The 23,290-nt window shown below is 33.6% G+C and overlaps 3 protein-coding genes across 3 annotated transcripts in view; 2 read left to right on the forward strand and 1 right to left on the reverse strand.

The window, feature by feature from the left end:
- The window catches only part of LOC136980169 (uncharacterized), a 72,772-nt gene extending 60,998 nt beyond the window's left edge, over positions 1-11,774 (forward strand). Inside the window, exons 5-7 of the mRNA XM_067276220.1 lie at positions 6,109-6,283; positions 10,127-10,429; positions 10,549-11,774. Coding sequence (XP_067132321.1) covers positions 6,109-6,283; positions 10,127-10,429; positions 10,549-10,812 — 742 coding nt within the window. The 3' untranslated portion in view covers positions 10,813-11,774. The remainder of the gene's footprint in view (positions 1-6,108; positions 6,284-10,126; positions 10,430-10,548) is intronic.
- A 3,558-nt stretch (positions 11,775-15,332) lies between these two features.
- LOC136980115 (peroxiredoxin 2-like) lies at positions 15,333-16,232 on the reverse strand. The gene has a single exon (XM_067276151.1). The coding sequence runs from the start codon at positions 16,170-16,172 to the stop codon at positions 15,543-15,545; it is 630 nt and encodes a 209-aa protein (XP_067132252.1). The 5' UTR covers positions 16,173-16,232; the 3' UTR covers positions 15,333-15,542.
- Positions 16,233-17,438: 1,206 nt separating this feature from the next.
- LOC136980170 (actin-3-like) lies at positions 17,439-21,561 on the forward strand. The gene is made up of 5 exons (XM_067276221.1): positions 17,439-17,565; positions 18,120-18,286; positions 19,091-19,330; positions 19,963-20,209; positions 20,855-21,561. Exons 2-5 carry the CDS (start codon positions 18,161-18,163, stop codon positions 21,370-21,372), a joined length of 1,131 nt encoding a protein of 376 aa, XP_067132322.1. The 5' UTR covers positions 17,439-17,565; positions 18,120-18,160; the 3' UTR covers positions 21,373-21,561.
- The last annotated feature ends 1,729 nt before the right edge of the window (positions 21,562-23,290 follow it).

Here is a 23,290-nt window from a genome sequence, read left to right on the forward strand (position 1 = left end):
TATTAGCCCTATTGCATCTGTTTTACTGTTTAATTTCATTTAAAATAATTAGAAATGCAAATAAGAATGAGATACACTTGTCTTTTGGCATGGAAATTGTTTACTTGAAAAAGTTTTAATTACAAGTAAGTACTTATGACATTTTAAAATGTTATTGTTGGAGAAACAGAACATACACAATATTCAAATTACAATTTTTTAAAAAGTGAATTAAAAGATTGTCTATGCTCTGTTTGTCTGATGACATTTTGAAATGTTGAAAGTACTTGCTTGTAATTAAAAATTTTTCAAGTAAACAACTTTAACATTGAAAGACAGTGTATTTTATTTTTCTTCAAGGTTGGCATTGTGAGTATATTTTATAGAAGCAAAAATGTGTCCAATTATTTGTGTCTTTATGTCCTTAAATATTTCAATTTTTGTTTATATATTATCCACATAGACCTTGTTTATAAATAGGACTTATTTAGAGCCACTATGAGAAAAAGTGAATTGGGTCTAATTTCATTTTTTCATGTAGTGGCTCTTCTGCCATTTTGGATACAGAACTTAACTTCCATCCACAGTAAAAACAATTCTGAAAATAACTTCTCAAGTTATTATCCTTTCATTCATTTCTGATTATTTTTTTTTTTAATTTTATGTTATTAATGGAAAGACTGTTGTAAAATTTTGGTTGGGAGGACTGACATAATTTTTTTTGAGTAAAATGGCATCTAAATGAAGAATTTCTTTTATGGTCAGATGAAGAAGAAACAAAAAGAACTACATTTGATTAAATTTCATCAACTTTGGTTTACATTTCTGCATGCAAATCGACTATTAAGGTATTTACATGGTTAGGCCTTCTGCTGTCTTTTATAGGTATTCTGTTTCATTTTGGATCAATGGCCTCTTTGTCATTCCTTAGCATCCTGTATTTTAGGGGTTTCTTTTAAATACGATTTTTTTTGTTAGTTTCAACCACGATTTCTCTGTAGACATTACTAAGCATTGCCATGTATTCAACAACAGCATATTCATTCTGTATATCATTTCTTCTCATCTCCATGTCTTCTGTTCTCCATTTGTAAATCATTCTCTTTGTTGTTTTTCTCTTGATGCCAACCTGATGATTCATCTTCTCAATGTATTCTAGCTCTCTTATTGTATCATGCATGTTGGTGCAATGAGTACATGCTCGTTTTATGAGAGCTTTCAAATGCTGTTAATCTATAACTTACTGAGTTGTGTGAGACCCATGGTATGAATATTGTGTTATATATCCACTTTCTGTAAATATCTGTGGTGACAGCATTTTCCTATAACTTGATCAAGATGTCTAGGAAGTGCACAGTGACCGCTTTCCAGCTCCAATTCTATTTCTATTCCAAATGTATTTGAATTAATATCTTCCATAAAGTTTCTGATGTTGGGTTTCTTCTTCCATATTATTAACACATTGTCTACATAATGTGCATATACAACGATATCACATTTCCATATTTGGTATGGTTGCTCTTTCTAATGATCTCAATACCATCTCACAAAGTGTCCCAGAAATGGGGCTGCTGCCCATGGGTACTCCTCTAATTTTTTGTATACCTGCCCTTTGAATGTGAAAAATGATGAAAATGTAGCCAGGTGTGCCAACTCTAGAAATTCCATATGCAAACTGCCTGAGTTTGTGATTTTGTTCAGTAGGAAATCTTTCAGGTGACAAAAATGCTGTTCCAGTTTGATCAAGGGCTATATTGCCTTAAAGTCCATTACCATAATAAATTCTTGCCTCTGGTCCATATTCTGTAACCTCTGGATTAGGTCTAGTGGTTGTTTTATGCTGTAATTGTGCATTGGTAAATTCTCACTGATCAAACTTATTGAGCATGTGCTCTAGCAAGATTGTGGGCGAGCAATATTTGTCTATTATTGGCTTTAAGCTTTTGCCAGGTTTGTGGGTTTCTGCAAACCCAAGCTCGTAATGACATGGTTATTTGAACCGTTTTAGAGAAATGAAGGTCACTTGATAAGGAGACATATAGATATTAATATATTAATTAACAAAGACTAATATATTAATATTAGTCTTAAACCAGGACATAATTGAATCTTTTAGAATTAACCAGGATATAATTGAATCTTTCTATCTATTTATCTCTACAAAATGCACTAAGGTAAAATCTATTTTTGATTTGTTAAAGTACTAATGCTGTATAATGCTGTTTACCACCAAATACAATTTGTAGATTGCAACTTTTAGATCAGGGAATTGTTGAGAACTTTAAATTGCAATATAGGCAACATTATTCAAAAGATGTTTTCATTTGAATATTTTGTCAATGTTACCTAGCTGTCTGCAGATGCATATCTGAAGATGATGTCATTCTTGAAGTGAAGAGCAAAGTGTAAGAAAAACGCAATGAAGAAAAATTATGTCAAGGATAAATATCCTGCTCTCCTTTCATGTAAGGAAGCCAAAAAATTTCCCAAATTTTCTAGAAACCATATCATTTATAAAACAAGATGCTTTTGAGATGGACAACATCAGAAATATATTTTTGCAAAGAAACTTGTTTTTCTCTCTGATTTCTGCCAAATTAAAAGTGCAAAAGTCAGAAGTTGAATAATGCATAAAGTTAAACTAGCTACTGTGTAATGTGTGATGATAACTTAATGATGTAACAATATGTCTTTAACAGTGGGTAAACTTGAAGAAATGCTAAGGTTTATATAATAACGTCAACTCAAAACTTGATTTAATTGGTTAAAGCCAGTCTGCTGAATTATTGGGGTGTATGCAGTCTATGTTAATAATTAGTTACCAATTAATTTGAGTAGGAGGTAGGTGGATATGCCACAATCTCATTAATTTTAATAATTATAATAAATTAATTTTTAGTTTAGAAATTCCTGAAAGAAAAGAGTAGACTGAAGACTAAGGTTTACAACTCAATACTTTATCCAGTGTTAAAACTGTATTGGTTACTTTGTTGGATAATAAAATATTAACACTGTCTGTTGGCATTATTACTTTACTTGAAATATTACTACAGATACTTTTGACAAATTTCAGATTGTCTTCTTCAGGTACAGAATAATGAAACCTTACAATTTAAAATATATGTTAATGTGTTCCAAACAGCAAATTTAAAATGTATTCCATAGAATGCGTCAATACATTGTGTTAGACCGTGGATTTTAGAGAGGGAATTTTTTTAAATGAAAGGAAACTTTCCTTTTTTTTTTCGTTTTTCAAAATTGTTGTAAACACCTCCCCTTTGGAAAACTCATGGAGTATCAGAGCAGAGGTCTCCTCCAACTATCAACAGTTAAGTGGAAAAGTTGACACATAGTTGTCAAGAATTGCAAGTAATTGTCAACAATGGACCACTTTCCCACACTAATGCTAAAAAATGTGAGTTACCGGAAGCTCAGGGCGCGTCCGCACACGGAAGTTATTTCTGTACTTGTGCCAGTCAATCTCCATGCAAAGAACTTGGATCCTGTCGGAGAAGACATTCAATGGCTGCAGACTCTTCCATACCATCGGCGTCCACCATACTTCGGGGGTATACCATCCATTCTCACATAGAGGTATTGTTTGTTAGCACTCTGTGAACTCTCTCTCCCCAGAACAGGATTAGACATAGCTAAAAGCTTCCCTTTGTATAACTTGCATTTAACTGCATTTAATCAAGTAGCCTTGTAAATGATCTTGTATGTTAACCTTAGCTAACCAAATGTTTTATTTGTTAACCTGTCGATCTGTCAATCTGTTTTTCCGGAAAGACACCTGTCCACATACCGATGCATTCCCCATCCACCGACACAGAGATTGGGTTTTACCAGCTCGTGCAGATTAAGTGGTCAGAAGTTGATTAACCCCTGGTCCCCTGCTTATCTCACAATTGAAAAACTTCCTGTATAACATGTGCCATATTGCTGGAAGATTGAGCTAAGGTTCATTACAAGAACTAAGTGTTGTCATGTAAAGCAATTCCCATATGAAAAAGACACTACAATCTGAGCACTGTTGAAGTAGGGGTCCATATCAGCCCATAATACATTGTAACCATTTTCTAAAGCATTTCTAGCAAGTTTAGTAGTGATTCTACAATTTTTGATATCATCTTTTTGATGATCTTGAAAACAGCAAGCCAATTTTCTAGTTGTGGCCCTGATATAAAATATTTTTGCTCCTGTTTGTGTCAACCCTTGACTTCTCCAAAAAGATAAAACTATCCCATCATTATATAATAACCTGTACAGAGAAATCTATGGTTTTATAGGAAATACAATGCCATGTCTCTTGAAAATGCATACAATACAATGCATAATGGCCCCCAAATATGGAATGGACAGTTAAGCAAACACCCAACTCTTTTTTTTGTCATCAGATCTCAAAGCAATTAGTGGGAAAAGAAAGCTGTAGACAAAATTATTGGTGTACTTGAACTTGGATGTTGTATAACCAGCATTGTGTACTGCTGTAACAACCTGACTTAATTCTTTAAGCAAGGATGACGGGATATAAATATGCCCTGTGGATAAGAGCAGCAATGGCCATGTTTACATGGGAGGCTGAAAGGAGTTGGCTGGTATGATGTAAGGGAGTAGTGCTAATTTGTGGTGCACTGAGAACCCGAGTTGCCTAGAAGTCCTATGTATAGACAAATCTAGGAAGGTAATCTTTCTGTCCTTTTCTTCTTCCATAGAGAAAGAAATGGAGAGGTAAACTCTGGCTAGAGATTGAATGAAAATTAACAATTCCTCAGTGGTACCATCCCAAGCAATTAAGATAACATCTACATACCTAATATAGAGTAAGGGGTAACAAATCGTAATGGGGTAAAACACTTTATACTCTATATTTCTCATAATGAACTCAGCGAAAACAGCTGAGAAAGGAAAGCCCATAGGGACATCTTGCTTTTGTAAAAAATACTGGCCATTAAATTGGAAGTAGTTGTGTTAAGTGACCAGAAGGAGAGCCTCCCAATACCAAGTATTTGTTGAACTATGCAAGCTTTTTCTGAGTTGTCACCTTCAAAATAAGTTCCTTCTGCAACTGTACATAGATTCTAAAGCTTCTCCCAGTTTTCAAAACATTTCTGGAACTTTTTTGAGACATTGTTAAGCACTCACTGTGATTCTGTTTGAATGCCAAAAATGTTATAAAATCATTGTCCTTTTTTCAGCGAAAAGAGGTAGAAATAGAAAAAAGTCACATGGTGCTAAGTCTGGTGAATAAGGAGGGTAGGTTATCACAGCCATTTTATTTTTTGTCAAGAAACTGTTGAATAGAGATAGTTGTGTGTGTGGAGACATTTGTCATGATGAAACAATCCATTCTGAGCTATCCAGAGATATGGTCTTTTTCATCTGACATTTTCAAACAGTAGTCTCAAAGCATCCATATAAAAATTTTTATTCATAGTTTGACCTTGTGGAACAAATTCTTGGAGAATAATCCTTGTATTGAAAAAACAATGAGCGTGTTCTTGATCAAACCTCACACCTCACTTGGTGTGAGGTTTGATCTTTGGTCTGGGTGAGCCAGGATTTTTCTACTGAGTGGATTGTTGTTTGTCTCAGGGTCATAACCATAAAGTCATGTTTCATCTCCTGTAATCACTTTCTTTTCTGTTTCCATCTTGCCAAGTTTGAAACAAAATTTCACACTTACCTGCTGTTCCTTAAAAGAATACCTTTTACAAAACAATGAAAATTGCAAATTGTCAAGGACACAGATCTAATCTAATAGCAAGAAACAAAAACTACATAAGATAATGGCATGAAATTTGGTGGGAAGCTAAATAATGATGTCTATTATGCATCCTAGTTCATGCAAGTTCTGTACATGGGTGATTGTAGCACCGTTGTCACCAATCCTGGAACTTTTTGACTGCATCTTGTATTATTCTCTTTATATTAATTTATTTTGATAAAATGCAAAAATTATAAATAATATAATTTATAACTGTTAATAAACATTTTATTGTTATTCTATATAATCAAAATATATCTAATTTATCAATAATAATAAAATATCATTATTTATTTATTAAATATTATGAGTTTTTAAAAATTTAATTATTAATTATTCTAATAAAATTTAACTTTTTATAGAAGAGGTCAAGAAAATAGTCCACAAAATTCTAATAATCATTCTTTATCAAAAGAAAACAATGATATTAATAGAGTTAAGTTTGAAAATATAGAAAATTATGGAGATATAAATTGTATAGAAGATCTTCCACTATCAATTAAATTAGAAGTGAATGATGATGTGGAGAGAGTTGAGGTAAGATTTATTATAAATTATGTTATAAAATATTTACATTGTATTATTTTTTTGAAACAAATATAATGAATTATTTCTGAAAATGATAGCATTTTGTAAACATGAAAAGAAGGAACCCTGTGTATTAGATATTAAGAAATGGCCTGTGAGTAACACAAAAATGAAAGTCTGTTCAAATTAGATATACTAGCAGATTTGTAGTGCAATCACACTACTAATATATACAATACATGATATAGTTAGTATTAAATTCTTTTTATGTTGCAATCTAGATTGTATTTGCGTCTGTTACAGGTAAATAATTATAAGGCTATTTTAGAATCATTATATTTTAATAAAACAAAGAATTAATTTAAATTGAAATTGATAATTCTGGATAAAGATTGTAGACCATAATAAAAATAGCATTTTACCTTTTTCAAATATCAGATGATATCATGTTTGAAGTGATTTAGGACAGTTTCAAATACAAGGCATTTGAAATCAACTAATGAAATGATTTCAAATAACCAAATAACATGACATGACATGATATTACTTGATTACAAATGATATTTCATGTCATTTGAAACTGTCTGAAATATCACTTGACATCATTTCTGTAATAGTTTCTAATCAATTTCAAATGATATCAAATGCACTGCTAAGCAGTTTTATACAAATAAGAAATCTTTAATTAATTAAGAGTAAAATGTTTTTCAAGATATTTTCAAAAGCTTCTGAACTTGATATCAAGTGATGTCGATCACATCATATCACTTGATGTAGAAACCAACTTTAAATTACTGGAAATTAGAATTAATATGAAAATTTGCACCTTTAATCATCCAGCAACGAATGTTTTAATAAATTAAAAACGTTTTCGATCGTTTTTAACGGTCTTCTTCAGTTACAACTCAAATTAATAAAAGAACGGTAAAATGGAACTAAATACAAAAATTAATAAATGCGCATGCGCAACTATAAAAATATCGCGCACAACACCTAATATACATATATTACAGAATAAAAGAATAAAATTATATAACAAAAATACGTGGCCGCATCCCTTGTACGTTGTTATTGTTTATCTTTATAAAACGATTTCCATGCGGTTGATAAAGAGTCCGCGTCTCTATGATTGATACATCCCGTTTTTTCTTGGGCTTTATATATTTCTAGCTTTTCTAGATGTTTGATTGTATGTTTATTGCTCGTCGGCTTGATGATGGAAGCATGGTCCCACAATACCTCAATATCTCGTTGCCTGGCATATGATGCTAGAACCGTGGTGTCTAGATTCTTATTAATCGAGTACTGGTGTTCTTTGATCCTTTGTTCTAAGTGCCGTAAAGTAGCTCCCACATAAACAATATCCGAATCAAATCGTTGGTCCTTTATTGGTATGGAGTAAACCCCCGTTAACGAGTTCCAATCTTCTTTTTTCTTGTCATTCCTTAACATTTTGTAAACTGTCGGATTACGTCGGTAAATGATACGTATATTATTGGCTTTAGCAACTTCGTTTATTATTTTGTTCAAGAAGGGATAATAATTGATTATCACTTTTTGTTTACCGTTAACCACAGGAGAGTGATTACTCCGATTCTGGAACGTTGTGATAAGTTTTTCTACTATATTTCTCTGGTAACCTTGTTGTGTTGCTGTCTCGAGTATGTAATCCAATTCTTTGTAGGTATCACATATGTTTGTGCAATGAGTGTAGGCACGCTTGATCCAAGATCGGAATGCCGCATACTTAATATGCCTGGGATCTACCGATTGATTCGGGATGATGATAGTATTTAGACTCGGTTTCCGGTAAATGTTCGTCTTGATTTCCCCTTCTTTGCAGGTGATGTTAATATCGAGGAAATGAACATTATTATAGCTTTCCTGGTCCAGTTGTAAAGTTAAACTGTAAGGGTTATCATTGATATCATTTAGGAATCGCTGAGTGTTGTGCTTATTATTCCATAGAATGAATATATCGTCTATGTATCTGGTGTATAGAATAATATCTTTTTGGAATCTGGGAAGAATAGTATTTTCAAGTTGTCGTAACACCAAATCGCATAGTATAGCCGACATTGGACTACCCATTGGCACTCCTCTACCCTGCAGGAAAACTCTCCCTTCAAATTGAAAGAAGGATGTATAACATATTAAATCAGACAGCTCCAGGATGTGTTGATGGTATTTGTATGAATTCTCGATGTTTTTAAAAAGGAAATCCCTTAACGCACAGAAACATGGGGGTAATTTTATAGAGGGATATAACGATTCGTAATCCATAACCGTCATGTACTCATCATCCTTGAGAGCAATGTCTTTGAGCTTCTCTATCAATTGTAGCGAGTTGGTGATAGAGAAAGGGTGACTTTGTTCTTTAGAACGAATAAATCTTACTAATTGCTTTTCGATGCGAAACGTCGGAGAATTACATTTTTCTATAACAGGTCGTATTTGGTAACCCGGTTTATTAGTTTTCCCAAAAGCAAATATTCTTGGTGCCTTTGGAGCAAGTTTTAGTTCCATTAGTTCCGTATTTAGTTCCATTTTATCGTTCTTTTATTAATTTGAGTTGTAACTGAAGAAGACCGTTAAAAACGATCGAAAACATTTTTAATTTATTAAAACATTTGTTGCTGGATGATTAAAGGTGCAAATTTTCATATCACTTGATATTAGTTGATGTCAAAGGTTCAAAAAATTAAAAGAATATAAAATTTTTTAACAGATGAGAATAAGCAATATCACTTGATGTCATATCATTTGCCAAATATAACATAATGTAAAAAGAGTTGTCATTTTGTATTGTGTACTGACAATTGATATCATGTCATATTTTAATTTACATACTATTAACATATAATTTTAAATGATAGTTTTACTAGGGGATCTTACATACTGGCAATTTTGTTAAAAGTTGTATGTGGAAGATGGATAAAAAAATATACAGAATGTAAAATTTTTATTAATGAATTACTTTAAAAAAATAAATTTTTAATGGTAAAAATAGTTTTGCACTTTAATGGAACCAGATATACTATCATATAATAATATTGTCCTGAATAGGAATCATTTTCATCTGAAACAATTATAAACATTTAGAAAGGCTTGAAATACACAAAGCAATAGAAAAGCTAAAACCATAAATTATAAGGATGCTGACACTATCTCACATGCCTGAAAATTCTTTTTATTCTATTTTTTTTTTTATTTTTGAAGTTACCTAAAAATCTAATCATTATTGTCCAGGACCAGAGTGGTTCCAGTTATTGAACATGCTGAGTTACCATATATTTTTACATTTTCACAAAATTTCATAAGTTATATGTGATCTGAATGTTGCAGATATTGCTGTACATTTTGTACCATTACACACTACTACACTACAATTTGTTTACGTACACTGTTTAATCAATTTGAAAATGATACAGTGCAACATGGATTGATGGGAACAACCCTGAGGCCTTCAATAACAGAGCAAAACAAGCTTATTAGCTTAATGGGTTTTTACTGAAAATGGATGCAACTCTCTCTGGCCTTTCATTGGACTGTTTCTAACAATCTTTAAATGATTGTAGATTAGAGAAAAGATATCATGTAATACATGTATTTTCCTACTATTCCATTTAATAATGTTCGAATTCAGAGTGGAGAAGGGTCAAATTATCGAGTTAAACAAATACGTTAAGTCTATAGATGTTACAAATGTTCTGGAAAGTTATTTTTGAATAAATAAGATGTTGGATTAAAGATGTTTGACTGTATTTTTATGTTAAGGAAAGACAAATTTATAATTTGGAATTTGTACATACACAAATAACTAGTTTTCTAATAAATGGTTTTGTTTTATAGTGGTTTTGTCCAACAAATCAAACGGTCTTACCCGATTCTGAAAATACTACAATATCACAAGATGTTTCAAATATTCAATCAGTTAGTAATGAAGTAGAAATGCTATTGGTTAATAATGGACAATCAGATAAGAGAAGAAAGCGAGGAAACTATAGAACATACAGTGCTGAAATTCGAGCCAAAATAGCAAAACATGCAATTGAGAAAGGAAATGCAAGTGCAGTTCGTCATTTTTCTACAATATTAGGGAGACCAGTTAGTGAATCTACAGTTAGATATATAAAAGCATCATATTTAGAGAAGGTAATATTTATTACAGATAATGTCATTTATTTTTTATATTTTTATTTAATTCTTTTAATTGTATGTAAAAACTAAATGTAGTAGGTTATTAATAGTTTAAATTTATTTTTATTTTTCAGAGGACACTTCAAGGAGATATTACTGATTTGCCACATAAATCTCGTGGTAGGCCAACTTTGTTAGGAAATTATGAAAATGAAGTTCGGAACTATTTGCAAGAATTAAGAGCTAATGGAGGCACAATTAACAGCAATATAGTACTTGCTGCAGCTCACGATGTCATTAAAGCTCGCGCTCCCCATTTATTGGCCGAACATGGTGGGAGTATCAATTTATCCCGACATTGGGCAGCTTCTATTTTAGAAAGAATGGGAATTAATTAAATAAACTTTTACCTGAAAACCTAACATTTTTTCAAATGGAACTCCTAGACCATCACTGAATATAATTTCAATTTCTTTCTTTTACGGAATGTCAGAAAATGCATTTCTACTTTTATTTATTTATATTTGTGATTTTTTGAAGTGCATTATTAAGTTTCTGTGACATTCAGATTACATTATATCATATTGTTTAACTGCAAAATTATATGAAGCCGTCCATGTTGGTGATCCATAAAATGAAATTAATGTATATTTGATGAATTTCATTTTGATATTCTGGTCAAGAAAAAAGGAATTAAACATTTCATTTAAAGTCCCAAGTACTACCAAAATTCATACCATGCAATGTTTGTGCCTGGCAGTTACAATGGGATTACAAAATGTTTCTTTTGAGTTACACAATATTTCTCAAAAGTAAAATATTTCCAAAAATAATCATTTATATTTAATAATCAGGTTGTGATTATACAAAATATTACCTCATTTCATGAGCTTTGTAGATATATTTATTTATTTTTCAGGTAAAAAACTAATGTTGTGCTTCCAAAAACAGATATCAACTGATCTATGTACCATTTTCTCAGGAATGGCGGGACCAATGTTAATGTCCTACCTGACTCTGTGCCATTTTTATCAATTGAAAATATCAATTTGAAACTTTATTAAACTGTAAGTATATATAAACAATAAGTATGAAAGAAATGTCAAAAAGAGAAGTAAGTTTTAACAAAATTAATATTATAAACAAACTGTCATCCCATTTTGAAAACAAGGGAAAGTTAAAGTAAATTAGTTTTTGGAATTTAACGTCTATATACATATATATAAAATACAAATTAAGTATATTTCATAATTTATAATGTGAATTATTTGGAGTGAATAGGAATTGATGTAATGATGTATATGAATGAAATAAGTATTATTAAAGTATGAGTGTTGTGTTCAACACATTTTTTAAATTATGTTTATATAAATTAATTGCACATACATGAGTTATTTCAATTTCTTGACAAAGAATAACTTTTTAAAAAAATGCACAAAAATAATTAAAGAAACACAAAGTCTTCATTTTTTGTCTATGTCACACCTGGAAAATAAGTCTTACAATGGAGTCGACCTTTTCTCTTAAGCTCTTGTATGCCTCAATTTGTAAAGCAAGTAAATTTCCTAAAATTGAAAAGACTCGGTGAGTCTGGGTTTTTTCAATTTTACTTGTCTAGATACTCAATCTAAAACTCAACGAATCCATATTCAAAGTTCGTGTATTTTTACAGCATTAAGTAGAAATCGCCGACCACAAAGCATTATTAGTAAAAATGTAAGGAAACAAAGGTAATCAATTAAGATAACCTAAGCTGTATTTTATCTTTACTGATTTGTAAACATTAAATACAACTAGCTTAGTTTTGTTGCCAGGTCTACAATACTGACATTTAGCTTTCGCTACAGAATTTTTAACAAAAAGCACGGGAGTTATTAAACTTGAAAGAGGGAGAACAAAATGGTGCCCCCACATACACTAATAGTTAGCTATACATTTAGAAAAATAACTGAATACTTTTGCACAACTCCACGTTTCAGTTTCCCGGGTTCAAAAATTTAAAAATACTGGGAGGTCATTTTTTGATCTAGTGTCTTAGATGGCTGGATAGCCAAGCAGTCAACGTGGCAGCCTACCATTCTGGGGGATCCAGGATCGCATCTGGACGGGTTGAAAAATCCCCAGGAATTTTTTGGGGTGGTCTTTCATATAACAAACTCTAAGTAATTTGCCTCTGCTCTACCTAATGGCATACAGAGTACAAAGAGACTATGTCTTAACCAGCGCCGGATTAAGCCTCTAGCGGGCCCTAGACAAAATTTAAATTGGGGCCCCATTTAAATAAGTTGCTTCTAAACAAATCTTATATAATGTGACATTAGCGTAGCTAGCATGGGTGACACCTGGTGCGGATATCGTGGTGTCACCCCAAGTCACACCGTAGTGTCACCCTTTTTAACTCTTTTATAAAACACTATTGAATTGTAATATCTTCGCACTCGACTTGAACACTGTATCGTATATGCGATGTCGCGACATATAGGTGTAGATTTAGAAAATAAATCATAACCATCCATACATCGGTACTACCACGAGACGCGGCCCTAGGAATATATCTAGATGGCACAAGATCCCGTGGCGTTACTTCTGACCCACGGGAGGCTGTTGACCTTTTTTTCTTTTTTTTTTTTTTTAGGCAATGGCTAGTTGAGAGGAGCTTAGTAAGAAAAGAATTGTTAAGTACAGCATTTTCTGTCCTATCGAATTTCTTAAATGTAACTCATTTTCAAACAGAGAAATCTTCTGCACTGAAGCCGGGCCCCTCCGACTTATGGGCCCTAGACATTTGCCTACTTTGCCTATTCAATAATCCGGCCCTGGTCTTAACCATAGGCCTGGTCTGATACCCAGCAGCTACTGGGTCTTGGACTCTTTTAAGTTGAACCTGAGATTAATGCTCAGGCTCAGGTTATGGTTCCAGTGTAACCCAAGAAGGACCACCAACCTTCATTGCCTTCTTTGCTTTCCTCACTCTCAAGTCCAACCCTCTTACATAGACATATGTTTTGGTGCAGCCTGTACTGCACATGGAATTCTCTACCAATGAGAGACTTGCTCACAATGACGGTCAGCAGAGTCCCTTCCCCTAGAAAAGGGGGCCCTGCCCAGTATGTCCACTGAGCTCATAGGTTGAAGAGACCTATTACCTTTTCCATCAAATCCTTTAGTTACTTTAAGTTTCCTTTACTTGCTGCTAGCGTTTGAAGTACTTGTTCAGAAGGCTTAGACCAGTCATCCCCTCAGCGAAAATCCTCAGTAAGAGGGCAATCAAGAATGTAGTGCTTCACATCACCGCTAGAACACCTACAGGAGCAGCTACCATCTTATCCAAACTTGGACTTGAAATGGGGAAACCTCTCGTGTCCAGTCAGTATCTGCATCACAAACCAATTACAACAAACTGGAGTATGGCAAACTTCAGGCACAAAGGCATAGGTTGACCTACCTACTCTATTTTGAGTACAGCGCTCTTACAGTATGTCATTGATTGTTGCAGTAGAGTACCTTTTATGTACATAGTCAAGGGTTCCACTGTCCTTGTTACAAATGGAACCCTGGCCCAGCGCCGGATTAAGCCTCTAGCGGGCCCTAGACAAAATTTAAATTGGGGCCCCATTTAAATAAGTTGCATCTAAACAAATCTTATATAATGTGATATTAGCGTAGCTAGCATGGGTGACACCCGGTGCGGATATCGTAGTGTCACCCATAACTTTTTAACTCTTTTATAAAACACTATTGAATTGTAATATCTTCGCACTCGAGCAACTTGAACGCTATATCGAATATGTGATGTCGCGACGTATAAGTGTAGATTTAGAAAATAAATCATAACCATCCATACATCAGTACTACCACGAGACGCGGCCCTAGGAATATTTCTAGATGGCGCGAGAGATCTGTGGCGTACATTACTTCTGACGCACGGGTAGCTGTTGACCTTTTTTTTTTTTTTTTTAGGTAATGGCTAGTCGAGCGGAGCTTAGTAAGAATTGTTAAATACAGCCTCTTCTGTCCTATCGAATTTCGATTTGAGTTTCGAAATCGGAACTGAGAAATCTTCTGCACCGAAGCCAGGCCCTCCGAATTACGGGCCCTAGACATTTGTCTACTTTGCCTATTCGATAATCCGGCCTACCCTGGCCCTGCCTTGGCCAGTTGGTCGGCACGCTCATTACTCAGGATCCGATATGGCTCGGACCCACCTTGGCAATGTGTGCATGTCTCGCCCTCAGTACCCTACCTTTAATATCCTGTACCAACTCGTCTCTGTGGTACCCGTCATTCAAGGCCTGAAGCGAGGACTGGATGTCAGAGTAAAGGGAAGTGGTCTGTCCAGATACATTGGGCCCCATCCCTCATCACCTGGTGGGCCTGGGCCACCATTATGGGCCTGGCCAAACCCATAGTGGGCTTGCTAAAAGAGGCTCACTTAGTGCCCACAGGGTGGAAAGAATTTAAAAAAAAAGATCCAGTGTCTTAAGTGTCTTTTCCCATATCCATTGTGAGTTCAGTCAAGTCCATAATGTAGGTGGTGCGATGAGGGAGGGACACAACACTTCTTTAATGATCGTAGGCCCACCAGTGGCTAATTCTCTGAACACAGGGAGTTCAGTTGTGGGTTCGCACCTCGTTTGGACGGGCTGGCCAGGTGAAGTTTTCCGGGTTTTCTCCACGTCTATAACGCCCAAATAGGGGCCAGTTTTCCTTAAAACGGCATCCCCTCTAGGCAGATCGCCCAAGTGTTGCCATAACCTAAAACAAACAAACAACCTAATAAGCGTCCTTGAAAAATTCCTGGAGAGTTACTCGCGGCGGATTCGATTCCTGATCTCAGAGCGGTACGTTGACCCTTTAACCATCCCGACAATCCCGCAGTCTATACAGAAAAGTCGTATCGTTTCGAATGAAATGACATCAATATGAGCAGTCTTTCATTTAATAAGTTTTATTTATGTATTACGTAAACAATTTTAGATGTCAAAATACGTTCACATAACAAATTTTGTTATATGTTTATATAATAATATGAAAATGATTCCATGTGTAACTTATCTTGAGTGAATAAATCAATTTTAAATTATTTTCTCGAAACCAAAAATTATAGTAAAATGATCATTTCTGAAATTTACATTTTCTTTTGTTGAGAATCGGGTTTTATGCCTTCATCTCCCGGTTCCCAATCAACGGGACACAACTCTCCGTGTTTATCTTCATGTCGAAATGCCTGGACCAGTCTCAATGTTTCGTCCACCGATCTTCCGATAGCAGTGTCATTGGTGGCGGAATGTTTCACTCTGCCTTTATTATCGATAATGAACAGACTTCTCGATGCGACTCCTTCGTCCTCATTTAACACCTTAAAGGCTCTAGAGATCTCAAAACTTTTATCGGCCAACAGCGGAAAACATATTCCTCCCAATCCGCCTTTGTCTTCTTCAGTGTTTATCCAGGCTCGATGACAGAAACGATTATCGGTGGAACAGGCCAATACTTCGCAATTGATTTGCCTGAATTCGCGTATTCTTTCGCTGAAGGCCATTAATTCTGTTGAACAAACGCACGAAAAGTCCAAAGGATAGAAAATAAAAACCAGATATTTTCCTCTGTAATCAGATAATTTGATTTCCTTAAATTCTCCGTTAATTACGGCAATTCCCGAAAACTCTGGAGCCTGCTGATTGGGTAGAAGATACTCAATTCTATTCGAGCAATCGTCTTCGGCAATTCTAGTTTGAAAATTTGATTTTCTATTCATATTAATTTATTAAATTGTTTGCGAAACTAATTTATTGTTAATTCAGAAACAATGATAAAACAATTACAATCGTAAACTTTATTAAAAACAATTAAAATGAATACTAAAAATGAGGACCGCTAAAATGAAATCTCTTATTTGAATTTTAATTAATATAAAAATTTAAATTTTCATACTTATTCTCTGGGACCCATTAGGAAAATATAGACTACCTGAAACCTAGATACCCCACCCGTTCCCTGATTTCATGCCCCTTATTAATTCCTAAACCCTTTGCCCGATCTGCACCAAATTTTACATATTCAAAATTTAGCGTTTTGCCATTTTATAATATTAGGTAATTAATTACTAATATAAAAATAATTTAATGATAAAATGTCAAAATCCCAGGAAGATTTTTTGGGCCGTCCATCCCGGATTGATCAGATTCCTTCGCTCCCATTGTCGATCCGACCAAATCCGCGATAGGTATGGTTTTTTTTTATAACTCTTTCCACCCTGTGGACACTAAGAACGCCTCTTTTAGTAGGCCCATTATGGGTTCGGCCAGGCCCACAATGGGGCGACCGGGTGGTGAGGGACGGGGCCCGACATATCCGAACGGACCACCCCCCCGAAAAATTCCTGGGGATTAATCGACCCGTTCGGATTCGATCCCGGGTCCCCAGAGCGGTAGGCTGCCACCTTGACCGCTCGGCCATTTGGCCGTGATAGGTATGGTGAAAGGCCTTAGGGCCTACAAGGCAAAAAGAATTTTAAAAAGAAACTGGATTTATGATTTAAAAGTTATTTGTACAAAATACTAAAGCAGACCTCATGGAGAGAAAACTGATAATATTACTAAAAATTGATTTTTTTTTCTTAATTTTGAAATGTTAGATATTTTCATAAAATTATTCACGATGCGCATATATTTATAAGTTTAAAAATCAGAATATGTTGTTATATAATTAATAGTAAACTTTTCATAACAAAATAAAAAAAAATAATAAGCTCATTAACGGAACAAACAATAAAGCAGACATCAGACTCGCGCGTCTTTCTTTTGTCAGCCAATGTAAATTATGATATTTTTATGTTATGTAAATTATAACTACACTATGATGAAAATAGTGTAAAGAAAAAATAATTTTAAAACATTTTAAATTCCGAATAAACAAATAAGTAATTTAAAAAAAAGTTAAAAATTGAAAATATAAAATTTCACTTAATTTAAAAATTTTATTTTACTATTTTGAAATTAATATTATTTAAATAAATAATTCAAAATTAAAAATTAATAAATTAGAAAGTTAAAAATTACATTAAGATCATAAACATTATTTTCAAATTAAGACAGCGTTAGCTGCGGAATAACTCTAACGATTTTTCAAATTAGTATCTTCTGAAATAAGTACTTTGCTTTATTTATAATTTTAATCGAAGATTTAGAAAATATTGTTACACAATATTTTATAATTAATGATTAGGCTTTCAACTAAGCCTAAATTTATTCATTATTTAATGAATTTAGGCTTAATTGGAAGGCCTTTCAATTAAGCCTAAATTCGTGTGAGTGCCGTAGTGACAATTTAGGCTTAGTTGTTGTTACTTAATTTTTTTATTGAGTTGCGATTATTTTGGGAACAAAATTCGAAATTATTAAGCTGAAACGATTTTTTGTTTTGCTCTTTCAGTCCTGTGGGCTTCTTTTATAGTAAACCCATTTTGGGTTGGACCAAAACCCCAATGGGACGGGGTTTGACACATCCGAACAGATCACTCTGGAAACATTTCTGGGATTTTTGATTTGTTCGGATTCCCCAGAGCGGTGGACTACCACCTTAAGTATTTATGGTACAAACGTTATGAATTCTAACGCTAATATTGTATTCATTTTTATATTGATGGATTTTTAATTTATTCGGGGTTTTCTGAAATATATTTACTATTGTATATTTCATAAAGCTGAACGATACTGAATAATAAATACTCTATTCGAGTAAATCATGTGTGAAGACGAAGTTGTAGCTCTTGTCGTAGACAATGGATCTGGAATATGTAAAGCTGGATTCGCGGGTGATGATGCTCCCCGAGCTGTTTTTCCTTCAATAGTTGGAAGACCACGTCATCAGGTAGGTTTATATTTGAATAACAGATTTTCTAATTTATGTTCAATGAAAAATGCTTTCAAACTTTTAAAAATTATTATTAATTTTTTCATATCGAATTTTAAATTCAAACAATTTTTTTTTTTTTTAATGTTTTAAATCTTGAACTTCAACATGTATGATAACGTTGTAATAATGATACACAAGTTTTCTGCTATCCGAAAGTCCCTACGAAATGGCTAAAGCGAAGAAGCAATTATCAAAAATTTATATGGGAAAAATTTTTCAGCTTTTCCAGTCAAGAATTTAACCTACCAAATGTGTCCTAAGGACTCTACATTTTAGGAAACATTTCGTTAACGGATGAGCAAAATAAATCGAGATAAAGCACAGATGCCTGCAGACACTGTTCAAAACTATGACGCTTAATGCTGAGAAGCTGAACGTAGTTCCGAGGAAAGAGCTTGAAGTTGCTTCTCTCTGCTAAGGATGCACACTGCCTCTTAAAGTCGAGTATACGCGTACTGGTATATCTTGAAAGCACTTTCCGATAAAATATTAATTATATACGCGCTATTAGTTTGTTGCGTTTATATTTGAAATAAAACTAAAAGTATCAAACACAAATCCGTGTTAATAACAACCACTTGGCTTTTTTCCCAAAGTGGTTGTTATTAACACGGATTTGTGTTTGATACTTCGAAGAATAATACAACACGGTTTCACAAAAATCAATCATAAAACTAAAATTTGAAAGTATAAAATAAGTGTTTATTAAAGTGATTACTTTAAACGTAATTAATTAATTATAATAAAATATTTTCAAAGGGAATAATGGTTGGTATGGGTCAAAAAGATAGCTATGTTGGTGACGAAGCTCAGAGTAAAAGAGGAATTCTGACTTTAAAGTATCCCATCGAGCATGGAATAGTAACCAATTGGGACGACATGGAAAAAATATGGCATCATACATTTTACAACGAATTAAGAGTTGCACCGGAAGAACATCCAGTCCTTTTAACAGAAGCACCTTTAAATCCCAAGGCGAACAGAGAAAAAATGACTCAAGTAAATTATTCGTTTTTCATGGCTTTATACTTTAGTTTATAAAAAATCATAAATTTTTACATCATTTTACGACATTTGTACGAGTATGTAGACTAGTGTATGTATATATACATATTATTTAGAATTTTAAAATCATTTTGAATCATTCGTTAATTATGTTTTCATTCATTCACTGAGTCACGTGATGTTGTGAACGTGCGCTGCAACGATTTTTTCTTGGAGTTAAAACGTAAACCGTGAACTCCTGCTTGCGATGTACAGTACAAGTAACGTTTGTAGCTGCGCCGCAACCTCTAATAAGTAGCGAGGTTGAGGCCGAAGTTTTAAACGCGAAAACGTGTACGTCGGACGTTCAACGCCGCTTTCCTGTAAGCCTAGAAGTTTGACAATGGTGTTTGGAAAGTCAGTGGAATCATGCTCGACATTCCAGAGGAAAGCAACATCCGACGTATACGTTTTTGCGTTTAAAACTTCGGCCTCAACCTTGCTAGTAACCAGCTAGCAAATTTTGACGCTATGTTTCTAATGTTTTAGAGCTGTTATTTTTTTGCAATAACTTTTATTTCGATCGTATTCGTTTAAAAAAATATTTAAATGTTTACTTTTTTTACGAAATTTTTTGTTAAACACAGATTATGTTTGAAACATTCAATACACCGGCCATGTATGTTGCAATTCAAGCAGTTTTATCGCTGTATTCTTCTGGAAGAACAACTGGTATAGTTATGGATTCTGGTGATGGAGTATCTCATACTGTTCCAATATATGAAGGCTATGCCTTGCCTCATGCAATAATTCGATTAGATTTAGCCGGACGAGATTTAACTGATTATTTAATGAGAATTTTAACAGAACGTGGCTATTCCTTTACAACAACTGGTAAGTTAGTCAAATAGTTTAGGAATGATTATGTTTTCTTAATTTTCTAAGATTAAAATTAAAAAGGATTATTTATTAAAAAAATAACAATATTTATAAAATTAATTCGTTGTACTCCAAACATGTTGACAATGTGTCTGGGGATAGTTCAATAGAAATTATGGCAATACCAAGAAAATATTGCCACGATTTATTATGTCTATATAAATAAAAATGTACGTGTTCGTTTGTTCCTAATAGCTAATCTCCGAAAGTTCTTCACCGATTGCTTTGAAATTTTGACACAGCGTTGCATTCGAATACGCGCGTTTTTATATAATATAAATGTCGAAATTCCACCCCGCGTGGGAGAGGGACAAAATTAAGACTTACTGTGAAGAACTGGGCTTCCATTATACTATTTTAGATGCGGTTTTTTGCGATTTTGATTGCGTTTTAATAGGGTATGTCAAGAGAATATACACTAAGAAGGGATTTTTCGAAATTTCCCCCGCGGGGTAGTGTTATACATGTATAATAGATACATTTTGAGCCACAGCAACGCGTGGCGGGTACTGCTAGTAACTAAATAAAAATAAACCCTCGATAATTTTGTGCATCTCAGATTTAAAATAATAACTTAGTTTTATTCTTAAATTATTCCAGCAGAGAGAGAAATCGTTCGAGATATTAAAGAGAAGCTCTGCTATGTTGCTTTGGATTTTGAACAAGAGATGGCAAATTCTGCCGTATCATCAACTATTGAAAAATCTTATGAATTACCAGATGGCCAAGTGATAACAATTGGAAGTGAAAGGTTCCGTTGTCCCGAAACACTTTTTAAACCGTCTTTTCTCGGTATGGAAAGTTCTGGAATACACGAAACAACTTATCTCTCCATTATGAAATGTGATGTTGATATTCGTAAAGATTTGTACGCTAACACCGTATTATCCGGAGGCACTACAATGTATCCAGGTATTGCCGATCGTATCCAGAAAGAAATAACGGCTCTGGCACCGACAACCATGAAAATTAAAGTAATTGCTCCACCGGAAAGAAAATATTCGGTGTGGATTGGTGGTTCGATTTTATCTTCTCTGTCAACTTTTCAGCAAATGTGGATATCGAAACAGGAATATGATGAATTAGGACCATGCATTGTGCATCGCAAATGTTTTTAAGTTATGTTTGATTTTTTTGCAATGTTTTTGTTCTGTCCATTTCTTTCATATTCAGATAATAACAAAGATACATACTGATACACTTGCGTTTTATTTAATTGTAATTACGATTTTTACTTGTTTAATGTTAAATTTTACTTTGAATAGTCAACAACATTTGATTTAAATGTTCAGTTTCTGAGTAAATACCTGTACTTCTAAATAATTTAAGAAATAAAATAATTGAAAATTATATATTACTTTTGTCGATTTAATTGTACAAAATACTCACTTTTACGGCTGTTGTGTACATAATACGGTTCTAATACTTTTGCAAATCTCCGTGATTCGAATCCAAAAAAGTAAAAACAAAAAAAAAGAAAGGGAAATTCCGTGGATATGTTTTCATGTATATATGTTGGCATCTATTTCATTTAATATTTCAGGATGAAGTAAAGATTAAGAAACCAAATTTGGCATGGTAGCTTGTGTAAGGGGCATTGATATTAAATTTTGCTGTTTAAAGGTCCAGGAGGTGGAGATATAGAGTGTCGCGTTGTATCTCGAGAAGAGTCGAACTTATTGAAAATATTACTCGTTAGCATTTACAATTTTTTTTTTTTTTCATAATAAAACTCATTACTACCCTGAAAATTAAACTTTTTGAAATTTTATTTATGATTAATAATATAAAAGTTATTTTTAAAATAAAATCTCGTGACAGTCGAGAAAGTTACGCAACTCGTTGCTGGATTTTTACTTTCCTGGCTGTTACCTATACATAACAAGGGAAAATATTGGAATCGTGTCAAATTTGACCCTCAGAGTTTTTGAAAATCTCCAGGTTTTGAGATCTCTGAACCAAAAACAGTAAAAAATAAAAAGGAAGAGAATTTTCGTGGATATGTACTGCACGTATGTGTGTGTGTTGACGTAAATAACGTCCAATGATATCGTATTATAGTATCGTGGCTTTGAAAATTACTAATCAGAATTCGAATTACACATGTTGAGAAACACATTTACGAATTTATTTTCAAACTAGAGATTTATATATATTTCTTTTAAGAAAAGATAGACAATTCGCAACTTTTTTATTTGTAATGCTTACCGACTCGTTAACCATTAATTGGAAATTCATATAAAATGTTGCAAGTTTGTTGGATGTCTTATTTCTCTATTTCATTCAAGTATTTGCAAAAGGTAAGAGACAAGGAGATCTACGGCCAAAAGATTAAAAGAATCTACTTTTAATCTTTTGGCCTTAGACCTTGTCTCTTACTCGTCTGATTTTCTATTGAATGTTCGCTGTTTCTATCTTCTCTCTCTGATCCCTCGGCACCTCGCGCTCCCTTCTCGTATTATTCCTCTTTTTTTCTTTTGTGATCTTTCTTTACTCTATCTTCGCATTCGGAAGCCTTCTCCGTGCCTTTCTCTTCGGGATCGGTACCAAAACTGACCGCTCCCGGCCGTTTCGCCTCCGGGCTTAACACCCTCTTTTGTTTTCACGTGTTCCAAGAATTTGTAGTCTTACCCCCAAAGGAGAAGGGTTAAGAGAGAATGTTCTAGAAAGTCTTTTAAACAAAGAGAAAGGAAAGAAGTTAAAACTAAATCAATTAAAAACATACAAAAATATATAACACACATGGCCGACGGCCACACGAGGAAAAGAGATAAAGGTTCAAGCATTGAATTCCAGCATATCGAGTACTCTTAAATCGGGTTTAAAATATATAAATTTTTGCAAGAAAAAATGATTAATACTGGAACTTTCGAAAATGAATTGGAATATCTCCAGTAGGGGAGAGCGGGGCTAAAAGTTCCCGGGGTAAGTTGTTCCGATTGAAATAGCTCCACAAGGAAAAAATATATATATAATTAGTAAATATGTCATGAAATCGAACGTTTCTGCGCACCGACGGCAGCTATCTTAATCAGG

Source organism: Centruroides vittatus, unplaced genomic scaffold, assembly GCF_030686945.1.
Source record: "Centruroides vittatus isolate TY-2023 unplaced genomic scaffold, ASM3068694v2 contig_680, whole genome shotgun sequence".
Taxonomy (NCBI): Eukaryota; Metazoa; Arthropoda; class Arachnida; order Scorpiones; family Buthidae; genus Centruroides; species Centruroides vittatus.